Consider the following 27689-nt stretch of genomic DNA (forward strand, 5'->3'; position numbering starts at 1 on the left):
AAGAAGAACAAGATATGAATGGGCATTGTCCAATTTGGCTGAGAACTAGATCACAAAAACAGAAACTGTATGAGGTTAAGGCTGAAAGAATAGCTTGAAACCACATGAAAAGCTCATGAGTAGAAAAGTGCCATGACCATAGTATGTTAGGAAGAAGCCTCCAGGAGCAGTATGGCAACTAAGACTGTACATTTAAGTACAATGATAAGAAGTAATAGAGGACCTAATTGAAATGGTATTAGTTGGAGTGGAAAGGATCTTTTCTAAATGTAGATAAAACTGAATGAAAAGATGGAAGAATGAAAAATAAATACTGGGAAAAAATATTTGGCAACTCAGGGTCATCTCAACACTATTCAGTGATACAGAATTAAAAAGTATGATTTCATAACTACATGGCAGATCTGAGAAGTTAACTTCAATACATTTTCTTACTGTTCTGATAATTACACAAATATTACTTTAATTGCTTATGAGTTATAGTTTTTATAATTTGCACTTAAGGTATTTAATATCCCCATCCCATCCCCAAATCTACATTTATACTTACTTTACAACAACTTCTGTGTCTATTTCTTCTATCTGTGAAACTGTATTAATCACACACTGAAAAATTTAGGAAAAAAAGATATTTGCTTATTTGTCCCTATAGAATATAACTCATTTTTACTGTATAGTGCACAACACTTCCTTCATTGGCATATGAAAATATAAGAAATCTTCTAAATAACTTATTCACAGTTAATAAAAATTATTTAGAGTAAAACTGCTTAAAACTGTTCAAGATGTTTAAAACCTAAAGTTACACAGTAGTTTTATCACACTATTAAAATTGGTGAAAGAATTCAAGGAAACACAAAATAATCATAAGGATTAAAATATGGCTAAAAAACTAAAAAAAGAAAAATCTTTCATAATACCCTTATTGTAGTAAATGAAGTACTTAATTTAAAAGTTTATCTGAAGAATGGAAGTTTTAGATACTCAGTACTACAGATATTCTGCCAGATTTTACTGATAATGCTACAACCTCTGTACCATACCACTGTACCACTAACATCTGTAAGAAGATTTCCCAATCCTCAAAATACAGACATAATCTGAAAAAAATTCTGTACACATTGATAAGAATATGGAATTTTTTTTAAGTAAAGATGTTTCAGACAATTTAAAGTATAAAAACAACTATGAAATTTTGTTCACTTTAAATAAGAACCCTTTATGTATATCTATATGTTCAATACACTGACAGTGAGTTAATCTTTCAGTAATGTTTTGTACGTTTCACAAAATATAAACTCAGTCTTGGAGAATTAGACTTAATCCAAGTAAAAAAACAGAACAAAGAACAGCAATGATAAGCAAGTTAAGCATTCAATCATCCAAATCCATACACAGTTCATTTCATACATTAAAAAAAAAAATTTCTCAAAGAAAAATGTATCATTACCTGTTTAATGATATTTTTTGCTGTGATAATCATCTCTTCACCATAAATTTCTAAAAAATTGAGTTTTCTTTGTTTTAAAAGTCCAAATATAAGTGATACTAGTCTTTCCTATTAAAAGAAGGATGTTAATAATTTATATTTCAAAATATTCAATGGACAAAACCAACTCATTCAAAGTTATTAATATTCATTAGCATGGATCTGACTATATGGAAAACAAATCTCTAGACAACAAATGGTATTCCCTGATACTCAGTAAAAAAAGAAAACAAGTCTTAGCAATCTTGTCTTCTATTTTTTGAATGAATTCACCTTAACACAGATGAGTCCTACTGTACCAAAACAGTTCAACTGAGGCAAAATAAAGTCTGACTATTTTTAAGAATGGCTCTAAAATGCAAGAAAAATCACAAATCCCATGGAACAGCTTCAGTCTTTCTCTGATGGCCGAACTGGACATCCCAATCCATTGGATATGGATTTATTTGTCTTGTTTTTTCTGTTTTTACCACGTATTACATTTTAAATACTTAACACAACACTTTCTTGTCATGTACAATGACAAGAGGTCAAAAATAACCTCATTTGCCTGATAGAATCAGAGAAAGTATTTCACACAAGAGATTTTCCCAAATAAAAAATGAAGAACCCCGCCCACCACAAAAAAAAAAGGGGGGTGGGGGGGAGAAACACTTTTTAAAAGTTAATAATTTGGGAAGAAAATCTAACTAAAACATGGTATTCTATGAATAGAACACTAGGTCTAGAGTCAAGAAGACCTGAGTTCAAATATGAACTTAGACACTTAAAAGCTGTTTGACCCAGGGCAAGCAAGTTCATTAATTTCTATTTGCCTCAGTTTCTTCAACTGTAAAATGTGAATAATAGCAGCACCTACCTTTCAGGGTTGCTGTGAGGATCAAATGAAATAAATCTGAAAAATGCTTAGCACAGCACCTAGTACATAGCAGGAACTATATAAATGTTTATTCATTCTTTACTTAATTTAAACAAAGCACACTGAACCTAATTTAATGAAATAGTAATTATGTATATAAATTCAGTATCGCCCTCAAGTAACTAGTAAATTGTTCTAAGGCTAAATAGTCCTATTCAAACTGGTCACATTATCTCTCACTTTCTGTTTTTTTTTTTTCTTTTCATTTTCACTCTTCCATGCTCTGCTATCACCTTTTGTTGCTCTCTCTATAATATGTGCCTCTTCTAACTTACTATTTCTACTTTGTAATAGGCTAAGAAACCCAACAACTAAACTTAGAACCATCTTAAAGAAGAGTAAAGACTTTGAGTGAAGGACTAAAGGACTCTCTTTTGATTAATAGATTAATTCTGAGATATCTAGGGATGACTGGCAAGGTCTTTTTTCTCCCCTGGTTCTTTTCCTGTTCTTACTGATATTCCAAACAGTGAAGGCTGTAGGACTCATACCTTGTACTAAGAACCAAATCAAATAAGGTATATAAAGATCTAAATAACTGTAATAACTTTGTGACTATAAAGTATTACAATTATTATTAAATGAGATGTTTATGAATATGCCTGAGTCTATAAAAAAAAGAATTATTATTAGTAATGAAATAACAACTAGATAATTTCTTGTATTTATAAACTATTTTTCATTTCAAGGCAATTTGATTCTCATAATCTATAAAGATTATTAGAGGCAATCTGATATAGTAAAAAGACAAGGGACATCAATATCAGAATCATCTAGATTTGACTGCTAGCTCTGACGCATACTAGCTATGTTTCCTATGAAAAAGTCCCTTTGCTTCTCAAAACTTTAGGAAACTCTTTAAGGCTATAAAGTGTTTAATAGCTGATGGTCTGCATCCATGGTTTCCTTATCAGGAGCTTTTATACCAAAAGAATCACAGGTCTGGTCAAAAAAGAACTTATAAACATAGATGACATTATTTCTCCAATTTTACAGATAAAGGAACTCAATTAGAGAGGTTAAATGATCTTCCTGAGGTCATAGTTAGTCAATAAAAAAATTAAAATTATAATCTACTAGTTTATGATTTTGATACAGTAAAAACAATTAAGCACAGGTAACAAAATTTTCGCTTGACTTAATTTGGAAGATTTGTGTTACAAGCAAGATAACTGTTAATGAATAAAGACTATTTTTCTTCTATAATTTAAAATACATACCTCTTCTAAAATTTGACAGTCATCTTCCAGTGGTCTATTTAAATCACTATGAGAATAAGTAGAAAATTCTGCAATCATCATTTTATCTATCAATTTTTCTAATTCACAAAGTTGTGATCCTAGGTGCCTATAAAAAAAAAAACAACAACAACAACACAAATATTATCTAAATATTTATTAAAACCTAAAAATGGATTTTTAGTCCAAGACCTAAAAACAATAAGCAAAACTTTCTCAACAAATATTTAATTTTCCTAACTATTTAATTCTGCAAACAAGTAAAAAAAAAAAAAAATGAGGTGCCTATTATGTATAAGGCACTATAGGCTAGGCACTGGAGATTCAAAAAGAAGGTGTCTTATATATTACTTTGAAGGAAGGGGCAGCATATGTGCATAGATGAATAAAGACAAAGCAATTAAAAAGTAGAAACATTACCAACTGGGAACATGAAGAAAGGCTTTGCATAGGAAATGCCAAGTGGGATGAATTTTTACAAGAAATTAAGAGTTAATAGGCATGGAAAGCTTGAGGCAAAATCAAAGAATTGAGAAATGAAAAAGCAAATCAGGTCAGTTTCCAGAAACATCAAATATGTGACAGGAAATAATATTTTTATTAATATTATTATTATTATTATTGTTTATAATCAGATTGTGGAAGCCTTTAATGCCAAGCTGAAGAGTTTGTGATTTCACCCTAGAGAGATTACAGAAGTATGAAAGCCATAAATGCCATGATCAGACCACTACCTTAGAAATATTAATTAGCAAGATATGTGGAAAATGGTGTAGAGCTAGGAAGTAAAAAGAACAATTAAAAGGCTCTGTTAAGAGTAATGTAGGGTGAGGTAACTAGGACATACCTCAGGGTGGTGATCAGAAAGAGATGATTATGGGGGGCAAGGTAAAAGAAGTAATCAAAACTGATTCCAAAGTTGTAAACTTGGCTGACTTAAGAACAAAATGTCTGGAGAAAGAGTGAATTTAGGAGGGATAAAAATGAGTGATATTTTAGAGACATCTAGTTTGAGATACCAAATAGCCATCAAAATGGAAATGTCCAGTAGGAAGTTAGAAATAAAAGAATGAAGATGAGAAAAAATAACTAAGGAGATAATTGCCTAGAAGGAAACAGGATCAAGAACACAAAAAGAGGTAAGAATATAGAGTTGAACACTTGGATAGCTGGAAGGTTTCCCTTTGCCCCTCTCTACCCCCAAAAAAAGGAAAATATAGAATAAGAGGACATTTAGGAGGGAAGATGAATTCTGTTCTGGATATGTTAAGTCTGCGATAACATATAAACATGCATGATGAATCATCATGAATATACATCATAAATTAATCAACGAACATTTATTAAGTGTCTACTATGTGCCACCACTTTGTTAGATTTTGAGGATGTAAAGATAAGAATGATGGTCCCTTTTCTCAATAAAGCTTATAAAGGAAGGAGAGCAATATGCCTACATATAAGTAGATACACCACTTATATATGGGCATTTATGTGTAGATGTGTATAAATATATACATATACATACTCTATATCCAATATACACTGGATTCAAAGGAAATGTATAGTAGCAGCTGAAAGGTTCCAGAAGAGATAGTGTAGAGATAGGAGAGTTAAAATATAAAACAGTTAAGTGACAAGAGATGAATGATAATTTAGGAAAAGAGACTAGGAAAAAAAACTGAGAGAACATGTCACAAAAGAAAGGGAAAAGAATATATCTGTAAAGAGATGATGTGTCAAAAACAGAGAAGTCACAAAGTAGGATGAGAAATGAGAAAAAGTTATCATATTTCTCAATTAATATAATCTAACCATACTAAATCCCTTTTCCTAGAGTGAAGGAAGAATACACAGGATATCCTTATCTGGCTTATTAATGATTCAGAACATTTAAAAAGTCTTGGAATCTGTTTACTTTCAATTATCACATATGAAAAGTTCCATTTCCCTTAGTCCTCTTAAATATGAAACCAAGCTAGCCCTAAAAAAGAAGGCTACAGTTCTGAGCTAGAGACCTGCTACTTGGGTATCTGGAAAAATGGATCAATAGATATATTCCTTATTGTATCTGTGTATTTTTTCCTACTATCAATAAATTTTTTTCTTGCAATTTCATCAGGGTCATTACCCTGCAGTGGAGCTTAATGCAATTTAGCAACTTTTCTGAAGAGTCAAAAAAATAGGCTGGGAGCACTGGGAGGTTAAGTGACTTGACCATAAGTACAGGCTAGTCTATAGGGAGCAGAAATACAGCTCCTTCCTGCCCCAAGGCTGACCCACAGCTAATCTTAGAGTAAGCACCACAAGGTGGACCAGTATATCTGTGTCTTAAGATCCCAAACTGGACTAATTCTGGTAACCTTGGAAGAAATAATTTCAATGAATTACATGGTAAGTTGCAAATTGTAAAAGGTTCATAGATGAGAAAATGGAGTATTAAAAGCTGTGACAAATCCTTTTTTCAACTCTAGGTTGTATAGAACAGGGATACATAAAGAGAAAGATCTATTTATTAGATGTCAGATCAAAATGAAGTTTTTTGAGGAGAGGACACAGATCAGAATGACTAGGGAATTTCTGAAAGGTATAGGGAAAGAATTAGTAAATAATTAGAGACTGAAGACAAAAGGATAAAACTAAGGAGACAAAACTTCTGGAACAGCTGAAAGACAGGAAGGGTAGAAAGGAGTGCAATCAAGATCGCAAATGAAGAAGTTGGTCTCAGCCAAAAGGGTTACTTTTTTTCCACAGACTGAAGCAAATAAGAATGGCATAAGTTTTGAAATGTGTCCCTTACAGCAGATGTAATTTTTTCTTTTTTCCTGCCATGGAAGTAAGTGAAGTTGTATTTTAGAAAACCTTAGGCCTCCTGCTTAATAAACTGAGATGATTTTATTTCTTTTCCTGAATAATATATTCATCTTGAAGCATTACTACTTCCCGTTAAAAAATGTTTCAAATGAAGAGAATGTGACTGCCATCAATACCATCAATAAATCACATAAATAATCTGTTAGGATTCTTTTCCAATTAATGGCCAAAAAAAAAAAAAAGAAAAAGAAAAAAGAAAGAAAGAAAGAAAAGAAAAAAGGGAGGGAGGGAAGGTAAGAGAGAGGAAGGAAGGGAAAGGAAGAGAGAGGAAGGAAGGAAAGATGAATTAGTCAGATTGATAATAATAATGTTCCCTGCAGCATGTAGGGGGAAAATATAATAAAATGATGTCTTGCTTTACATTCATTAAAAGATACTACTATTTCTATAAGGTAAACTTGTAAACCCAGTTATTCCATTTCTATATCATTACATTCTGAAAATCCATTTCTGCTGAGAGACTTGCAGCCTTCAATCTAACATTTTTGGAAGAAAAAAGATTTGAAATAATCTAGAAAAACCTAATTAAACAAAGTCAATCAATCAGTAAAAATTCATTAAGATCTCTGTGGCAAAAACATCATACAAACTCTGGAGATAATTTTAAAAAAGGAAAAAAAGCCTCTGTCCTCAAGCAGTTTACCTTCTAATGGAGGTGACAATATAAATAAATTGGTAAATATAAGATATATACAGCACAGATGGAGGACAGCCTTGCAGAGGAAGGCACTAGTAGCTAAGAAGATGAAGAAAAGCCTTCTGCATAGAAGGTGGTAACTGAACTCAATCTTGAAAAAATCTCAGATTTTAAATAAAAAAGGGCTGAGGTGAGAGAAGCACAAAGTATAGATAGTCACTGTAAGGATATGCAGGTGGTAGATAAAAGTATCAAGTCTGAAGAACTATAAGTGGTCCAGTGAGTTTGGACCTCAAAGTATGTGGAAGGAGGGGAGTAAGTGCATGCCCTCATCATCACATGTTGTGAATACTGACATAACCTTCTAGTTGTTCTCTGTGTCTCATCTCTCCCCAGTCTAGTCCAACAATTGCCTAAGTTATCTTTTTAAAGGGCTATGTCACACACACAGCCCTCAACAAACCCTAATGGATCTCTATTACTTCCAGAATCAAGTGTAAATTGTCTAAGTTCTTTACAAACTGGTCCCTTCCTCCCTTTCTGGTGTTCTGCTTTACTCCCTTCAATATATACTCCAATCCATGGCCTTCATTCAATGCTTACTTACAACTCTCCACCTCCAGACTCCAGACTGGTTGTCTCCATGCATGGAATGCTCTCCCTGCTTACCTCTGGCTCTCAGCTTTCCTCAAGACTCAGCTCAAATCTCACCTGCTGCAAGAAGCTTTGCACTTCTTGTGCTTTACCTCTGAAATTACCTTCCATTCGGAGTGTGTGTGTGTGTGTGTGTGTGTGTGTGTGTGTGTGTAGGCTTACTTGGGAAAAGCAATAATTATTATATGATTTTATTTTGTCAAAGAAATAGTTATACATGTGTACTTCTACTACTACTAGATTAATTCAGAATATATGACCTTTGACCATATGAAATTGGGCTGAGGTGGTTTCTGCATATTTAGCTAGTTTTTTATCAGCTAAGTGATAGATTTTATGCCTACATCTCATTACTCCCTTTTGCTGTGAATGTGTTTTTCCCAACTGTGATTTTTAACAAGGGATATTATTTCAAAGATATGTAGAAAAGCTATACCTCTTAAAGAGCACACATCAATGACAATTACAAATAAAGTACTTGTTAGCGAGAGGTTTGGCAATTGTTAATGCTGTAAAGTTACCCATACATATAACCTGTAAATAAAAGGCTATTAAATAAAAAAATAAAAAAAAAAAGTACTTGTTAGTGTGAGGAAGTCATGTTCCAGCATCATACTATAGCCCTCAAGAAATGGGATCTATCAAACTAAAGAGCAAAGGAAACTAGTTGAGAATGAAAAACACTACCAAAAATTAACCAATTCTTAATTCAAAATAGTCTAGCTGATACCTTGAAAACAAGCAAAAACCTTCAGGGAGAAGTGACAGCTAGTAGGGTTATTACTGATTCCTCTACAATGACTCCCTGAAGTTGGGGGGAAAAACACTTGATAACCATTTCTATGAAGAAAACACATTTGTCATGGGAAAAATTATACAAAGAGTATAGTACTGAAGATTGGGGAAAGTTTTCTTATTTGCCCAAGACCCTCATTTCCATTGAGGAAGTGATAATTTTACCTATTGATCAGTTGAGCAAATAGGATTTTTAAAGGGCTTTAACTTAACAAATCATAGAATATAATTGCATTCTTAAAGCTGCAAATAATCAACTACAAATCCTGACTCATTCATTAACTTCTTCAATTAGTTTTTTGCCTTTATTCAAATGTCTCTGAGATATACATGGACTTTTAACTTGCTACTACAACTACTACCATAACATTAAGAATTTGAAAACACTATTAAGTACCAGGAAAAAACAAGCTCTCTCCACTTAATTATAAATATATTTCAAATGAACATTTTGACACACATCATGTATGGAACTATTTCTAATTCATTATTTAGTACATACCGAAAACTATGAATGCCCTGAAGTTCCTGCTGTAGAACTTCTTGGGTTGTTGCTATTAAGTCCAAGGCTCCAACATATTCGGAAGTGGATAACAACACTTGTACTGTAGGTTGAGTCTGGTGCACAGTGGCCATTAATTTCAGTTTATTGTACACTTTTACACAGTTATTTCTGGTAAGTGCCAGTCTTAAAATGTGGAGAGATCCTTCACACATTACTTTATCAATCTGTGCAATTTTATCTCGAAGCATTTTTACAGCCTTGGAAGTTTTCTTGAGGTAGTCCTGCAATTCGTGCTGAGAGGTCATTGCATGAAAAAATGCTTCTGAACGTAGAGAGATCTGATGAGCAATGTTTACTTCCACAATATCCAAATAATGGCTCAGCTTAAGAATGGAAGAAAAAAAAAACGTGTTATAATCAATCAAGTACAAGTTTCTTAATATAAAAGATATGACAATTATGTCGGTAGATCTGTAAGAGCACTGGATCAGGTAATCTCCTAAATGTAGCATTTTTTAATATGGATCTAAAAAAAAAGTTAGGTAAAGAAAAAGGAACTGTACTTCTACTGATCTCACCCCTAACTTATTATCCATTAATATCTTGTTCCCACCATGCCAATGAAGATATATATTCCTTTCACACTCACCAACAATCATTGCTAAATCTAAAACTTTTCTACTATATGACAGAACTGATCATCTCCTGCATTTGGATACTCTCTCCCACTTGGTTTCAGGAATATTATTCAAAACTGATTCTCCTCCTACTTCTCTTTTATTATCTACTTGGTTCTTTCTCCTCCTCTTCTTCCTTCAGTGTTTATGCCCTCCAAGATTTTGTCCTCTACTTTCACCTACCTGTATTCTTCTTTAACAATCTCACCCCACCCTTACCCCACCCAAAAAAATGAAAGAAAGAAACTTCTAAGGGCAACTAGATGGCACAGTGGATAGAGCCCCAGCCCTGAAATCAGGAGGACCTGAGTACAAATCTGGCCTCAAACACTTAACATTTCCTAGCTGTGTGACTCTGGGCAAGTCACTTAACCCTAATTGCCACAGGGGGAGAGGGGAGGAACCAATCTCACCCAATCATATAGTTTTAATTATTACAAATATGAAGATGACTCCCAAATCTCTATTTCCAAACTATATCTCTCTATTAAACTACAGTTTTAAATTTCTAACTTGCAACTAGAATTTCTGCAAATCTTAAAATGAATTCATCTGCCCATATCCAAAAAGTTCTACCACCTGATTAGTGATATTACCTTCATCCAAATTACCTACAGTCATAAAGTTACAGTTCTCATTGAGCTCCCCCATATCCAATTAGATGCCAAGTAATACTGTATCTCCCTTAGCAATATCACTTAAATCCATCACTTGATTTTCACTCTATTTCTGTCATCTTACTTCAGATCCTCATTAATAGCTGCTGAATTTTTAAGAATGCTTGCTAATTAGTCTTCCCCCACCTTTTAGCTTATTCTTAATCTTATTACATCATTTGATTTTGTCTTTTTTTTCTGCTCAAATAACTTCTGTGGCATATACCACACTTGAGTCAGACTGAATTACTAACCTACGTCCAAAGTCATCTTTGCTACTTTCTCCTGCCTTTGAGGATTTGCACATTCTCCTCCCTAGGCCTACAGTAACCTCTAACATGATTCTATTTTAAAAAAAAAAGGGGGGGGGGGGTAAAGGGAGGGAGAGGATTAGGAATGGCTCTAAACTTGGGAAGCATTCCACAAAAATAGCCCTGTGACCTTGGAAATAATAGTTTCAATGGCTTGGGGGGGAAAATGAGAAAGGTACAGGTAAGGATGATAAAAATTCTTTGTATTTAAAACATGGGAAGAGGTATCAATCATGAAAAAGGAAAAGCAAATTAGAACTTTTTAGAACTTTTAACATTTAGAAATGTGAACCTAAAGGAAAAAAGTACATATGTGAAGTTAACCAAGCAACAACATAGATAAGAAATGCTGATAAATATACAAATCATATAATGAAAACAAATAAGAAACAACAAAGGCAAGTTAGTTTTATCACCTATAAAACAAGGGTATTGGACTAGATGCCTTTTAAAAGGGCCTTTCAGTTCTAGATCAATGCTTCTGTGATCTTGTTTTATATGTGATCAATAACTATATCACTTTTGGGGAGAAACAAGGGAAAGCACTAGTTTATGTGAAGATTTGCTTTCCAAAGAGAGACTTAAAGCATATTTAAATCAAACTTCTTTTAATATGATTACTTCTTAAAGTAATTATGATTATTTCTTAAAGTAATTCATGTATTTTTTGCATCAGAGATTTACGATAGGTGCTTTTATAAACTCCATGTTACAGATGAGGAAACTGAGGTGAAGTGACTCCTCCAAGGTTATAGAGCTAACAACTGAACAAGGCATTCTATGGAACAGATCTTTAAGACTCTTCAGTTCAACATTCTATATATTAGGTCATGTTTTATAAATTGCAATTCTTTACTTAAAGGACTTGATTAAATGTAGGTTTAATGAATTGAAAATTAGAGTGGTATTAAAATTTAGTTTTGAAGACATTTCACTGAAAGTGCTTAAAGTGCTTAAAAAAAATGTTTAAAGAATAGCAGCAGAGGGCACCCAAAAATTCACAAAAGACAAAATCTAAGAAAAGAGCCTATATATCCAAGGCCTGAGATGTCTACACTAAATGGACAGAATATAGCTTCCAAAAGGAATGAAATAAGGTAAAGAGGCACAAAACTATTCACTGAAATATGACTTATAACTAGAATATGATTCTGGAAAGGTATGTCTTATACAAAGGAAACAAGATAAGAGAGGGGGAAACATTTCCCCCACATACAATAACACTGGATATTAAGAAAATATAGTCATAGAGAAAGTGAGACATATGGTAAACATGTGGTCAAGAAGAAGGAACAGAAACAATATTGTCCTAGGAATGAAACTACAGATCACCCAGATAAAAAAGAAGAAATAAAAAAGGAGTTCCGGCAACCCAGAATAGAGATATGCTACATTAGTGATGGAAGCCTTTGATTACTTAGATATCTACTGCCAACTATAGAAAAACCTATCTCTTAACTTGCCTAAATAATTATTTCAACTTTCAAAATATGGAAGAACCATCAGGAAAAATTCTATTTTGGATCCATTCTCCCTCATACAATTTGGTTATTGGGCTGGAAATGATCGGAATCTTGAGAAAAACTGACCATTCCAAATTAAAAAATGAGAAAGCAATTTCAGTTGAGTTTTGAAGTGAAATAAAAAAAAAAAAAAAGACAATGGATTAAGGATTAAGTGAGAGGAAATGGAGACAATAAAGACAGATGGCTTTTTCTACAAGTTTGACTGTGAAAAGTTCAAAAAAATATATAGGGTGAATATTTGAGGGAATGGCAGGGTTTTACAAAAGTTTTTAAAAGAATGGAGGAGACACAAGCAAGTCTGGAGGCAAGAGAAATATGAGGAAAGACTGAAGATCAGAGGAGGGAAGATTAGGACAAAACAGGAGATATTGGGATCAAGAGCACAAAGAGTTTTTCTTGCCAAGGAGAAGAACTATTTCATCATTAAAGACTCATAAAGAGAAAAAAGTAAAGGTAAAGTCAAAGCGTTTTGAGATACAAAAAGGGGAAGAGGGAGCTCTTGCAAATAGTCTCTGTTTTCTCATTTTCTATTCGGAGGAAGCTGTCCTCATGCTCTTTTATATTTCTATCCCTTGGACAAAGGCATAGATGGCACACTTGTCAAAATTGCAAAGTCATCACATTAAGTGGCAATTACCATCCATTAAGATCTTGACAAGCTAGAATAATGAGTAGAATCTAATAAGATGATATTAATAGTGAGATATACAAAGTTTTGGAATAAAAAAAAATAACTTCTACAAATACATGATGGGGAAAATTCAGATAGAAATTAATCCAAAAAAAATCCGGGAATTTCAGTGGTCAGTAGTATAATACAAAAGGGAGAAGTGGAAACCAAGAAAACTAAAGAAATTTTAGGCTGAATTACAAAAGGTACCATTTCCAGAATGAGAGATGACAATGCTGTTGTATTCTGTTCTGGTCAAACCACATCTAGAGAAATTCATTCAAGTCTAGGTTCAATTTCATTTTAGAAAGAACACTGATAAGCTGGTGTTCATCCAGGAAAGCATAACCAAGACAGCAAAGGTTCTAATTTCCTGGCATATAAGAATCCATTGAAAACACTAGGAATGCTTAGTCTAGAGAAAACGAAAGTGAGGAGAAAACATGGTAGCTGTCCTGTAAGTATTTAAAAGGCTCAGATATGGATAATATAATTACCATTATGTTTATACAGAGATTTTTACATGGGCAAAATACTTTCTAGACATGATTTCATTTGCAACCCTCTGGGTGGTTTTATTTGTTTGGTTGGTTGGTTTTTTCCCTTGTTGTTGAGGAAACTGGGGTTAAATGACTTGCCCAGGGTCACACAGCTAAGACGTGTTAAGTGTCTGAGGCCAGATTTGAACTCAGGTCCTTTTGATTTCAGGGCCGGCACTCCACTGAGCCATCTAGCTGCCCCCTTCTGGGTTTTTATTATTATCTCCACTTTACAGATAAGGAAATTGAGCCAAAATAATGTTAACTGAACCAATGGTCACATAGCTAATAAGTGCCATATAGACAGAATTTAAACCCAGTTGTTTCCTGACTAACATACTTCCTATTATATAACATGCTACTTCCTATAGCTTTATCATGCCTTACTTCAGTGAGCAGGAGTAAGAACAATTCATGTGAAATGCAACAGAGCAAACATAGGTTTGATGCAAGGAAAAACTTCTCAAAGATTAAGAGTGAGAGGTGGACACTAGGGGTTTTCAAGCAAGGCTAACCATTTACTGAGTACATTCTATTGTTAAAGTATGAGGTGAACACCTAACACTATATGCCAAGATAAGGTCAAAATAGGTTCATGACTTAGATATAAAGAATGATACTATAAGAAAATTAGAAGAACAAAGGATAGTCTACCTCTCAGATCTGTGGAGAAGGAAGAAATTTGTGGCCAAAGAACGAGAGTACATTATGGAAGGCAAAACAGATAATTTTGATTATGTTAAATTAAAAGGTTTTTGTACAAACCACTGCAAGACAAAATTAGAAGGAAAGCTGAAAACTGGGAAAAAAAATTTTACATCAAAGGGTTCTGATAAAGGCCTCATTTCTAAAATATATAGAGAATGATTCAAAATTATAAGAATACAAGGCATTCTCCAATTGATAAATGGTCAAAGGATATGAACAGTTTTCAGATATAGAAATTAAAACCATTTCTAGTCATATGAAAAAATGCTCTAAATCACATAAGAGAAATGCAAATTAAGGCAATTCTGAGGTACCACTACACTATATTTCTTGAATTAGCTAAGATGACAGGAAAAGATAATGATGAATGTTGGAAGGAATGTGGGGACTATTGGGACACTAATACACTGTTGATGGAGTTGTGAACTAATCCAACCATTCTGGAAAGCAATTTGGAACTATGCTCAAAGGGCTATCAGGCTGTGCATATCCTTTGATCCTACAGTGTCTCTACTGGGCTTATATCCCAAAGAGATAAAAAAGGAGGGAAAGGGACCCACATGTGTAAAAATGTTTGTGGCAGCCCTCTTTGTAATAGCAAGAAACTGGAAATTGAATGGATGGCCATTGATTGGAGAATGGCTGAATAAACTGTGGTGTGTGAATGTTATGGAATATTATTGTTCTGTAAGAAATAACCAGCAGGATAATTTCAGAAAGGCCTGGAGAGACTTACATGAACTGATGTTAAGTGAAGTGAATGGAATCAAAAGAACATGATACACAGCAACAATAAGATTATATGATAATCAACTCTGATGGCCGTGGCTTTTTTCAACAGTGAGGTGATTCAGTCCAATGATCTTGTGATGGAGAAAACCATCAGTACCCAGAGAGAAGACTTTGGGGACTGAGTGTGGATCACAACATAGCATTTTCACTTTCTGTTGTTGTTTGCTTACATTTTGTTTTCTTTCTTATTTTTTTTTCTTGTACAACATGATAATTGTGGAAATATGTGTAGAAGTACTGCACATGTTTAACATATATTGGATTACTTGCTGTCTAGGAAAGGGGTGGGAAGGAAAAGAGGGAGAAAAAAATATCTGGAACACAAGATTTTACAAGGGTGAGTGCATCTGTTTTGGAAATAAAAAGCTTTATTTAAAAAAAAAAAAAGTATGAAGTGGGCTAAATTGCCCTTGAGATCCCTTCCAACTCAAATTCTGTGTTTTATCATTAAGCAGAGGAGAATTACTAACAGCATAGAAGAAGGGCTTCCATCTATGGAGAAACAGGGTTTTGTACATAACAAGAGGTTACACACTAAATTTGATGCTATTCTCTACAATGGACTATGGTTAGAAAATATGGAGATATTATAAAGGATTAACAACAAACCTAGTCTTTCAGCTACACAACCAAGGAAATACTTTAAAAATCTCCTTGTACCCAGAGCATAGAAGAAATATAACAATTACAAACACAGATAGTAAAATCTAGATCTGAAACAAAGATTAGAAAAGGAAAGAAGCGACAAAGGCTACAACAGGAAAGACTTTTACATCAAATAATCACCTTACTGAAATCTCTTTCTTCCTTCAAGATCCTGTTTAGGTTTTACCTCCTCCACAAAGCCTCTGCTAATCCTCCCCATAGATATCATCAGCTAGATGTGATCTTTCCTTCTACTAAATATCTTAATTCTTTTGAGCTTCCTTACATTCACATATATTTCTTACATTTGTCACTAGAACTATGTGCTTCCAGTTTATATTATCAGTGCCTTCCACATAGCAAACAATTAAATGTTTCCTGAATTGAGTCCTCCAACTCTAAAGAATGTAGAATGACTAGGGTGTGACTCTGAAACATCACTTAACCTCCAGCCTCAGTTCTCTCATATGTAAAATAAGGAGTTGAACTAAATGGCCTCTCAAGTTCTTTGCTGCTCTAGATCAATGATTCTAGGAGAGAAGGGGAAAAATTAACTTCCTTTATTAATCCAACTGTCTCATTCATGTTAACATCATTTCAGTTATAAGTATATAGAATGCTTTCAATGAAAAAATAAATTCTTCCTTAGGGATCACTTGGATCACAGAGAATTTTCTATTCTTTTAATTAATTTTATTTTCAGGTTTGCTCAAATTTTGTCTCATTTTCAACTCCAGATTTTAAATTTTTTAAATTAAAAAATATTCCCAAAATCAATAAAAAAATTCAATATTTTATTTCAAACACAACTGAAATTTAATTACTAAAGTATCTGGCAAAACCAAATAAATTCTAATCTCCATAAGCTAGAACACTTCAATATTTTCTATTTCCTAATTATATATATTCCCTACACATTTCATTCTTGTTCACAACTAGTTTCTTAAATTTCTCAATGCTGAGACAATCCTGAACCTACTTAAAGACATATCACTTTAGGAAATGAAAATAGCACCCACAATTAATACCTCCTAAATTAAAATTTATAAATTTTCCCCATATAAGTTAAAATGTTTAAATATGGTTTTCTATTTTCTTTCAAAGATGTTTAAAAATTAGTTTGTTAAATATATTGGATTACTTACTATCCAGGGGAAGGGATAGGGAGAAGGGAGGGAAAAAATATTTAGAATACAAGGTTTTGGAAAGGTGGATATTGAAAACTATTTGCATAAATTTTGAAAATAAAAAGCTATAATTTTTAAATAATTAATTTTTAAAAATGAAAGGGGATTTTATCTTTCCTTTGGAGAATTCAAGCACAGTACAGTGGCCTGGATGATCTCAAAAAATTGCTAATCTCAATTTCCTTATCTGTAACATGAAGCGATTAGAAGAGATTTCTAAAATGTCTTTCATCTCTAAACCCTATGCTAGAAAACTCCATATTTATATAACAAAGGGGCTAATCTTTTTCAAAGGAGGATTGCTGGTAAAGAGAAGGTAACCTCTTTATTATGGTCTATGAGAAAGAGGATCTTCTGATCTTCTCCCCCTTTTCTTCCTAACAACAAAAGTGCTTCATTATTAAGGAGAACTCAGACTTAACTAGGGAGCTTGTCAAGGTTGTACTTTCAGTCTGCCATAAGATGTCACTAGAGAGTAAAGCAACGCATTTTCTTCCCAGATAAGGAATCACAACCTGACACTATGAATGTTCTCAGCCTGAATGCAGAGAAAGAATAGAGACCAAACACTGATGCCTTTGTTATAGTCTGATCAAACTATGGAGCTTTACTTCTTATATAATTTTAAAAGAAATGTATTCTAAAAATAATGATCATGACTCTGAAGTACCCAAACATCCAAACCTCAAAAAGCAATTCTTTAACTACTTAAAAATGTACGATCTAATCAAATTAGTATATGCAAATTTCTACATGGATTTATTTATTCGATAAATTTTAAAGAGGAGATGATGGCCAATAAGACTAAGAACAAAAAAAAAAAAGAAAAAAAAAAAAAAGGCTGAAACGAAATTACTGTATTTTAACAACAAAAAGTAGTGTTTCAAAACAATCGCTTTTGTGGACTGAACAAGAAAATTATGACCAAACATTATAAACTGCCATTTCATGCTTTAATGAGACATTTATGAAAAAATAAAATCTCCAAAAAGATTAAGATTTACATAGCAACTTAAGTTTACTATTTTCCTCGCAATTACAAGGCAGAATGTACAAGTATTACTGTCCTCATTTTACTAATGAGAAAGAGGAAACAATTTGCCCAAGACAATAGCTAAGTGTTAAAATCAAGACTCTAATCTAAATCTCCTGATTCCACTTTTTAAAAATACACTACATTGCCTTTAGTAATTTTAAAGAAGATAATGAGCCAAAATCCAGTCCAGTTTCACTTGCCATTTTAAATGTTAAGTAAATTCCTAAATTGTGCTCATACTAAAAAAGCAATGTTTATGCTATGGATTACATAGCTTCTAATCAAAATTCTCTAAATATGAGGTGAGAAATTCTTGAACAACAAATTTTTCTCCTTCCCCACCAATAGTTTATACACTTTAGAGGAGGAAGATTTTATTGTTTTCTTAGTCAAAAGTTGTAGGCTTAATAATTACCAACATTGAGGTCAAAACATTTAAAGAAATATTTAAAACTAAGTAATTTAGTCTTACAAAGAAATCATACCATGTTTTAAAAATGGAGTATTCCATATGACTTTCAAAAGTCACAATGAATAATCTCACAATGAGAATTTACCTTTTCTTGAAGCAACTTTGAGGATGCTGCATCACGATTTCCTTTTCCCCCAGCAGTGTTAAAATGAGACCATGGTAAAACTGAATTAAATGTTAAGGGATCTTCCAAGGCAAAATCTGGTTTCAAAAAAATCTAAAAAAAAAAACAAAACAACAAACCTCAATCTCTCCCAAGCACTTTACTTGTCATATCCCTTCAAACATTCATAAGACTAGGATGAGTAATAAATCTTTAAGATACATGTGAATGAAGTAAGCAAATTAAAAGAAAATGTGTGGTTTTAAGATTTCAAATAATTAACAGACAATCAAATCAAAACAATCTAATCAAACCAGCTTGAGCTGGGGCAATGGAATGGATAGGATCACACTCTCTGTATTGGAGATCAATGTGGAAATTATAGGTTCCCTACCATTTCTTTAATGTTTCCTGTAACATTACTCCTAGAGAATGTTTTTGGCTGCTAAGAAGAGAAATCAATCAGAAAGTATGAAGAGTTACCTGTATCCAAAAGACAAAAGGCATTCTCAAAGAGAAAAAGATTAGCCAAATTCCCAAATGCTTTTTTGCTATCTCTATCTAGATGTCCTCCTGGCATTTCAAACTTAAATTTTCCAAAATCAAATTCATCTTTTCTTTCATTCATTCAACAAGTACTATTCAGCACATTGTGCTAGGTCTTCATATTAAAAAAAAAAAAATTAAATCATTCTCGACCACAGACATGTTTTACATGTTATAGGCAGGAAACAATCTATTCTGGTAAAATAATATATAAAACAAATGCTTTTTTTTTTTTTTAAACTGTTGTTAAAGAAGGTACTAACCACTGAAGGAAACTAGGAAAAGTATCATGTAGGAATTTGCAACTGAGCTAAGTTTTGGAAAGAGCTAGGGATTACACTACTAGAGGTGGTAAAGGAAGGGCACTACAGCCATGCAAAAAAAAACAGCTTGTACAGAGGCATATAAAATATCAAGTACAAAATCCACAAATATAAAATAAGTAGGCTAGTATGAGGAAAAATAGTATATGTGAAGAGGAATAATATATGTATGGAAAGAAGGCTGTAGACAATCTGTGAGGGCTTTGAATGTCCTAAGAGGTTTGTGTTTTATTGTATATTGAGAAAAGAGCTTTACTTCAAAATTTCTTGATCAGGGAAATGACACAATCAGATCTCTGCTTAAAGACTACCAATTTGGTAGCTACATGGAGAACAGATCAGAAAGGGGAAAGATATGAGGCAATAAAATTAATTGGGCTGCTACTATAATAATTCACTAGAGTGGGGACCACTAGAGATTGACATGAAAGATGTTGGGGCAACACATTGAATGTGAGGGCCACACAAAGGAGAGGGAAGAGTTGAAGATGACACTGAATTTAAAAATCTAAGTGACTTGGGAGAAAAAAAAGAAGTTAAGAAGAAGAGTTGTTTGGGGCTGGGTGGTCAGATAATGAACTGAATGGATGAATGCCATCTAATTGAAAATGTTCAACTGGCACATCTTTGAGTTTCCACATAAAGATGAAAACTGAACCTATGAGAGCTTCTGAGATCACAAAGAGAAAAACACAGGGGAAGGGGGGTAGGAGAAGTAGGCCTAAGACAGAACCTCAAGGGATACATTTAGGGGGCAGAACTTATCTACTTATTTCCATTTTGACCTATCTAGTTCAGATCCTCATTATCTCTTCCCTGACCTTCACAGTGACTTTCTACCTCAAGTCTCATAATATATTTTCTACCTCAAGTCTCTGTCCTCTCCAATTCATCCTCATCATATTTTCAGAATAATATTCCTAACAGATTTTTCAAATCATATCATTCTTCTATTCAAAAATATTCAGTGACTACTTATTATTACCTATAAAATAAAATAAGAACTTCTCATCCTGGTATTAAGAGTTCTTTACAATCTAGTTCTCACCTACCTTTCCAGTTTTATCACATCTACTCTCCTTTCCTATATTCTACATTGTGGCCAAATAGGACTGACTTCCCAGGTTTTTATTCTACCCCTTCTCATGCCCGACTTGTCTTCTCCTCCAAGCCCATCTCGTACTATGCACCGAAGTCCTTCCCTTTCCTGACAAGTCTAACACAGACACCACCACCAAATGAAAATTATCCGGACCTCTTCAAATTCTCTTCCTAGACTTTCCCCTGAATAAAGAGATTAAAAAAAAAAAAAGTCAACTAATAACTACAGATAACTCCTAAACTTTGATATTCACTAGGCTTAATGGCAAAACAATTAACTTCCTTGCACTTCAATTTCTTCATCTGTAAAATAAGGGAAGGGGAAGAGGTTCAGGGAAGGGGGGGGGGGGGGGGGGGAAGCTACACTAGATGATGTCCGATTTTCCTTTTAGATTTAAAGATATGATCCTATGAAGAAGGTGAGCTATTCTTGAAAAATAAAATTCTGAACTTCAGAAAGGAAGATTTTTCTTTAAAGTACCTTAGGTACTTGTTCCAGATCTGTCCTGGATTTATCTGCAAGAAAAAGAAAAGAATGTGTGATGAACACCTTTTATTTCATTGTATCCTTAAACAAAACCTCTTATACCTAGGGACCCACAACACAATAACCACCTCAACATTTGTACATTTGCCACCCATTTTTTGGTTCCTGGGTGACCAGCACTACACTAAGCACTGAACAGGAAATATTACATATTTCAAGATTACATTAACTATGCAGATGCCATAAGAAACATGTATTTTAGATGTCTATTTTACTAGTCAAAGCAAAATGTTTTCTAAGAATCATTTGAATATAATGCATTAGTAAGAATAAATCTGGTATATTTGGTAGTTATAAGAAACTTCTTTGAACTTTAACATAATCCTACAAAAGGCAGAAAATACAACAAACTATGTTTAAAAATTATAAATTCAAAATTTAACAGTAAAAAAAAATTTTTTTAAGACTTTAATCTAAGGAATATAAGAATTAAGAAAATTGTCCAAAATATTTATCAATTCATGAAGAATCCCTTTATCAAGGGATAGTTTTCTATTAAAACACTGAAATTTTTTTAAAATTATTTTTCCTATTCACACTCTTCCCTGCCAATATAATCAAACACGCATATTAGAATAGAGAAGGAGGAGGAGAAAGAAGAAAAGAAGAGGCCTTGTTAAAAATACTTATTAAAGTATTATATTATTATCAAAATAATAAAGTACAAAAACCAAATATGTTACTATGAAGTAGAACATGCACTTATTTTTATGGAGACAATAACAGTCTCCAAATTAATGTTATTCTTTATTTATTTAAACATGTATGTAAGTTCTTATTTCACTCAAAGTATTATATTACATGATATTAAATAAAATATGTACCATACCAGGAGTAAGTAAGAGAGTCCTATCAAAGGTATCTTTTGGAGGACAAATAGTCTTGCATCTCTCGTGAATTTTCTCTCTCTATTTAAAAAAAAAAATCAAGACAAAATTGTGCCATCACTACCAAAAGATGTGTTTATAAATTATAAAAATGTTTTAATATATGTTGGTACAGTATGCCCCCCAAATTCTCCAAATTTTTCCATTAGTCCCAACACCTAGGAATACAACTAAAAGTATATTTATTTGTGATACATGGGAAATAATACTAGACAAAAAGTCTAGAGACCTAAGTTCAAATAATGCCTCTATCACAAACCTGGGGCAATATAATTTTTCTGTTTCATTACCTATAAAATTGAATTGTAAGGAAATCATATTGTATATATTAAAGTACTATATAAATGTGCATTATCATTATTATTGGTGGCAAGATCACAAGTTAATGGTCAATCCACTTGACATATTTAACATTCTACAGAAAGAACAACAAAAAAGCAAGGCAAAGGAGAAATGCATCTGAATTCTTGGTGAGGGAGCATAAAAGATTATTTTAAAAGAAATGCAGCATCTTAAACATATATATATATATATATATATATATATATATATATATATATATATATATAAAATTCAGATATAAACTACTTGTTGACACTGAATCCTATGTGCTAGCATAAAATCTTATTCTGACTCAAAGTCAGGATCAGAAATTACCACTAGTACTTCTGTCGCTGTAGGGGATGTGTGCAATATGGAGCTGAAAGGTTGAAGCACTATCCACAAAGGGGTAGTCTAGCACAAGAAAAATCATTGGACAATTAGTCAAGATCTCTAGCTCCTACTCTCATCAGTCACCAATTCATTTAATGACCTGTAGCAAAAAAAACTAAACTTTCTATAAATTTTCATTAGTAAAAACATCAACTATCTCCAGAACTATTGTGGAATGGATGAGAAATATAAAAGAACTGCTACATAAATGTCAGATAACATATAATTGTGAAATCTGAATTTAATACTCAAGAAAAAAATCAGCAAGTTGTTTACATAAATTGACCCAGAAATACAAAAGAAGATGTGGTATAAGATATTCATTTAACTAATTGTTAATGGGACAATTCATGGATCTAAGGACATTAAACAAAAACTCTGAAAACTCAAGTCTACTTATGGGCATATTCAGCATGGAAAGTAGCACTACAGAGTAAAATTAAATGTCAATAGCCAAATACATTATTAACAAATACACATACAACAAATTCCAATATAAAATATGAACATAAAATATGATCATATAAGTCAGGAGGATCTGAGATCAAATCAGACCTCAGACACTTAACACTTAACCCCAAATGCCTGCCCCCAGAAAACAACAACAACAGCAATAAAAAGAAGAATTAATAAAATTTAGATGATACTGATAGAAAAAAAGAGGAATAATTAAGCTTACTAATATACTTAAATATTTGATGGAAATTTGTGATAAGCAGAATTTTTGCAAGACATCTGTTAAAAATCTTATATTAAAAAAACTACACTAATTACAGTAAGACAATAAGACACTGATGTCAGAACTAAGGTGAAACATTAAATTTAGACAAAATTTAAATTTGAAAATTTTCAAAACTAGTTGAAAGTCACCTATCAAAAAGGATTCTGTTCAGAACTCCACTAAAATTTGCAGTGAACTTTACAGTTATATGAAATAGGAAGGAGCCTTATTTTTTTTTCTCATTAAAATGAGGATAATGCTTCAGATATTGAACTATGTAATACAGAACAGTCCTACTAAAAGTTGGTAAAGAATATTTTATATAAACATATTCATACAAAGAATTATAGACTTAGCAAAACCCATTAATAGAATAAAAATATCCAAAATAGATAAGGAATGAGAGTCAGAGTAAATTAAGATGAGATCAGTCTCCAGAAAAACAAACTCCAAGGATGTACAAAAATATTTGTAGCTTTTTTCTGAAGTGGCAATGAATGGGAAGATGAGGATTTAATTTAATGGAAATACAAGAAATTATGAAAGGGAGCATAAATTAAAAATGGATCAACAAGTCATGGTACACAAATGTGATGAAATTATGCTGAACTACTGTGTTGATATTACTTATATTGAACTTTTATGAGTGGAATGACCAACCAGGATTCCAGAAGACTATTGATCAAACATCCTAACCATCTCCTGATATCGAGAGGTGAAGGATTCAGGTAAAATAAGACAAACTGGGAAGGAGGGAGGGATGGCTGATGTAGAAATTTGTTTTGACTGACTGTATATGTTTGCCATGTGAGTTGGCAGAAGGATCTTGACTAATTGAAGGAAGTAAGGAAAGAAAAAAGAAAGAATCAAGAAGTGATTTTACCTGAGAGATTTCCTGTTGATACATTGCAAAATGTTCTTTGCTGATTTGTGGGAGGTAGAATGAAGGCGTGACTTCTGTGTCCACAAAGTCTAGACCCCATGTTTTTGTGAAGAAATCAGATTCTCTTTTTGCTAATCTAGGATCATTTAATGCTGCTGGAAGATTTACTTTGGAATGATAAATAGTCCATCTATGTTGATCTGCAACTAGAGATGGGGCGTCACATAAACTATGTGAATCACCTGCAGAAAACAGAAAAGAAAAAACTCAGTCTGCAATTGCTTTTAAAGAAAAAAAAGTTTGTTTGGTTTTTTTAAAGAAAATAATACTATGAATTTAATTTTATATAATAAAGTTTAAAATTATCAAGTTCTTTTTTAGGAAATAATATTAATTTAATTTTACATAACAAAATTAAACATGATATGTACATAAGTAGAGACAAGTACACATGGTTTGGAAAACAAAAATAACAAACTCTATTTTACATATACCACCTAAAATAATTTTCAGTAGTATTTTGATCAAACAAATCTGTATATAACAATCTAAATTTTTCTATCTTAGTCTTCAGAAAAATGCCCAAGATCTTTTATTTAATTAAAATCCTTATTTTATGTAAAGGACCTGCAGTTGTAAGGAGTTATAAAACACAATTATTCTATTTTAGGGAACTAATATTTACCCTTTTTAAAAAAACAAATATGATATTTCACCATATTTAACTATACTATACTATTTTAAAAAGAGAATTCATTACCTGTGGGTTCCTTGGGACACACATCTGGCAGTGACTGTACAGGTCGAATATGTTTAGCAGAATCTACCTCCTTTTTAAAGAAAACATCACTGCTACTTGCTTGAGGCACTGGTGAAGAACTGTGGCTTGAAGCCATTGCATAAAATCACCCCTCAAATGGAACTAAACAGGAAAGAACAATAAATATAGATCAGATAATTTAATGTATTATATAACAAATTCATCTCTTTTTTTAATAGAAGCACCCTTCAAAAATTTTAAAGAGAAATTTCTATCCAGTTTTCCTCAAGAATCATAAAATTTGTCTATAACTGGGAAGAGCTGATAGTATAGTAGATAGAATATTATTGTAAAAATCAAATGAGATAATATTTGTATGGAGTTATGCAAAGCTTAAAGCACTATATAAATGCTAAGTATTGTCTTGATTTTTTTAATTAAAATGTTTGCAGAATGCAAGTATAATAGCTATATAGTCTTATACCAACTGTTAAAAAACAATCTACTAGAAACTATCATTAGATAAGTTAAAACATTTACAAAATTCACACATGTAAGACACGACCCGATTAAGTTCAGTACAGATGATAATATATGCTTATAAGTTCAGAAGAGACAATGATGAACTAAGCAAATTTATCAGAGAAGATCAGCAGAATCATATCAGTTGTAGACACAGATGAACAAAGAGTTTAATAAAATATCTAATGTTATACTTGTGGAAAGATTAAAAGATTAGGGGGAAGAACTTGGGGAAAGGAGGTCAATGGTGCAATTAAACCAATGCAGGACTGGTTAAATGGCTGGACAAAATTCTTCATGTGAAGTCTGCCTTTGATCTGTGTTATCAGGTGTTGTCTAAAAAGATCAACATGACTCCATAGGAAACTTGCCAATCAACTTAGAAAAAATGTATATATGAAAACAAGGAAAGTTATTAACAATTAATAGAATAGTATTCTAAGAATAGTGTGTGGGTACAAAAGTTGAGAATGAAAAGAGGCTGTTGAGGAAAGAAAAGAATGACAGTAAAGGACTGTTGGAGTTTGTTTATTTTCTGTTATTGTTTTCAGTGAGGGTTTTTTTTTTCTTTTGGGGGGAAGGAGATTATATTAGAAAAAAAACTATGTTTAAAGTAAGAACTAGGATTGGTGCTTAGGATTGATGAAACTATAATGATAAAATCTGGTGCCTGTCTCTGACTTCATCCACACTATGAGAACTGACAGCAGAGAAGACAGAGCCATCCAAATCCTACTTTGCTCTTCTTTGCAATTTTTTCTTCCAAGGAAAATAATTCTAGAAATGAAAAGGCCTGAAATAAATGTACAACAGAGGTAATATCCACATAAACAAGGATATATTAAGGGAATATGTTATTTCCTTTGACAAACATATAAATATATACATAAAGCGCATGCACACACATGTATACACACACATGGTATACACACACACACAAATATAGCGTATCTGTTTATACTGAAAATACTAGCAGTTACAAGCCACTTCAGTGATCTATAAAAGATCAATTAAAAACTAGAAGGAATTTATAAGGCAAATGTCTTTTTTTTTTTTTTTTTAAGGGAAGGGAACAGAATCTGAAAACTACAAGCTAATGAGCTTGATTTCTATTCCTGTTAAAATTCTAGAGCATATCTAGAAGAGTAAGTGGTAATCACAAAAAAAAAATCAACATGATTTTATTAAAAACACATTGGGCCAGTCTAGCCTCATTTCCTTTTTTTTTAATTTTTTTTTTTTTTAACAAAGTTACTGGACTGACAAACCAAGAGAATACTATTTATTTAAATTTCAGCAGAGCATGTAACAAAGTTTCTTATACTATTCTTTTGGAAAAGACTGGAGACATTATAAACCAGCAATAATACAATTAGATGGGCTCAGAACTAAACATGAAAAGTAGTAATTAATGGTTCAAAGTCAATATGGAAACTCCTCAATGGAGTGCCTCATGGATCTTTGCTTGGCCCTCTCTTCTTTAACATTTCTAACAATAGCTTATCATGCTTATCAGACAGAAATTTGGAAAGACTAGGCAACACCCTAGATGATGAAAGCAGAATTCAAAAGGATTCTGACAAGCTTAAAAACAATCAACATTGTTATACAAAGACCAAGTAAACTTTATTTAATGGAGATTCATGAAGAAACAGAGGATGTTTGGCCTGAAAACTGGGGAGAAGAGTATGAAGTATGAAAGGTGTAGGGAAATATGTCAGTTATTGAAGGGCTGTTAAATTAAAAAGATATCAGAATTATTCTATTTGGCCTCAAGGAAAGAATTAAGAAGAAACAATAGGTGGAAGTTACCAGCAAAAGCAAATTCAGGTTTTGTGCAGGAGAAATCTTTTTGAACTATGCAAAAGTAAACTGGCTGTGTTATGAGGTGATATGTTACCCTTCACTGGAAATCTCCAATAAAAGTTACATGACCACTTACTGGGCACAATATAGAAGGATTTCTTTAAGCACAAATTGGACTAAATGGTCTTTGGGCTATTCCAACTTTAACATTCTATGGTTTCTAGTTTTACCATTTTTGGTTTTTTTATGTCACAAAAAGAATTGTATTTTGGAATATGCTAAATGCTATTCCTCACACATACTATTAGGAGTGCTGATGTTTTATTTTTATGTTACCTTGATGCCTAATCTTTAAATTTTTTTCATCAATGGAATGATGATTAACGCTACATGGGTTTACCTCACATGGGTTAGCAAAAAAATCCCATTATGCTAACATATGACATTAG

At 32.5% G+C, this 27689-nt stretch overlaps 1 protein-coding gene across 3 annotated transcripts in view; it reads right to left on the minus strand.

Annotated features, from left to right (window-relative positions):
* The window catches only part of VPS54 (VPS54 subunit of GARP complex), a 77192-nt gene that overhangs the window by 35197 nt on the left and 14306 nt on the right, over positions 1 to 27689 (minus strand). For all 3 annotated transcript variants that reach the window (XM_031950556.1, XM_031950557.1, XM_031950558.1), the window contains exons 2-10: positions 24913 to 25074; positions 24153 to 24394; positions 21777 to 21855; positions 20882 to 20916; positions 18413 to 18544; positions 9106 to 9491; positions 3629 to 3755; positions 1451 to 1558; positions 551 to 606 (exon numbers count right to left, since the gene is read on the minus strand). In XM_031950556.1, the coding sequence (XP_031806416.1) occupies positions 551 to 606; positions 1451 to 1558; positions 3629 to 3755; positions 9106 to 9491; positions 18413 to 18544; positions 20882 to 20916; positions 21777 to 21855; positions 24153 to 24394; positions 24913 to 25048 (1301 nt within the window). In that variant the 5' untranslated portion in view covers positions 25049 to 25074. The remainder of the gene's footprint in view (positions 1 to 550; positions 607 to 1450; positions 1559 to 3628; positions 3756 to 9105; positions 9492 to 18412; positions 18545 to 20881; positions 20917 to 21776; positions 21856 to 24152; positions 24395 to 24912; positions 25075 to 27689) is intronic.

The sequence above is a fragment of the Sarcophilus harrisii genome, chromosome 2 (assembly GCF_902635505.1).
Source record: "Sarcophilus harrisii chromosome 2, mSarHar1.11, whole genome shotgun sequence".
Lineage (NCBI taxonomy): Eukaryota > Metazoa > Chordata > Mammalia > Dasyuromorphia > Dasyuridae > Sarcophilus > Sarcophilus harrisii.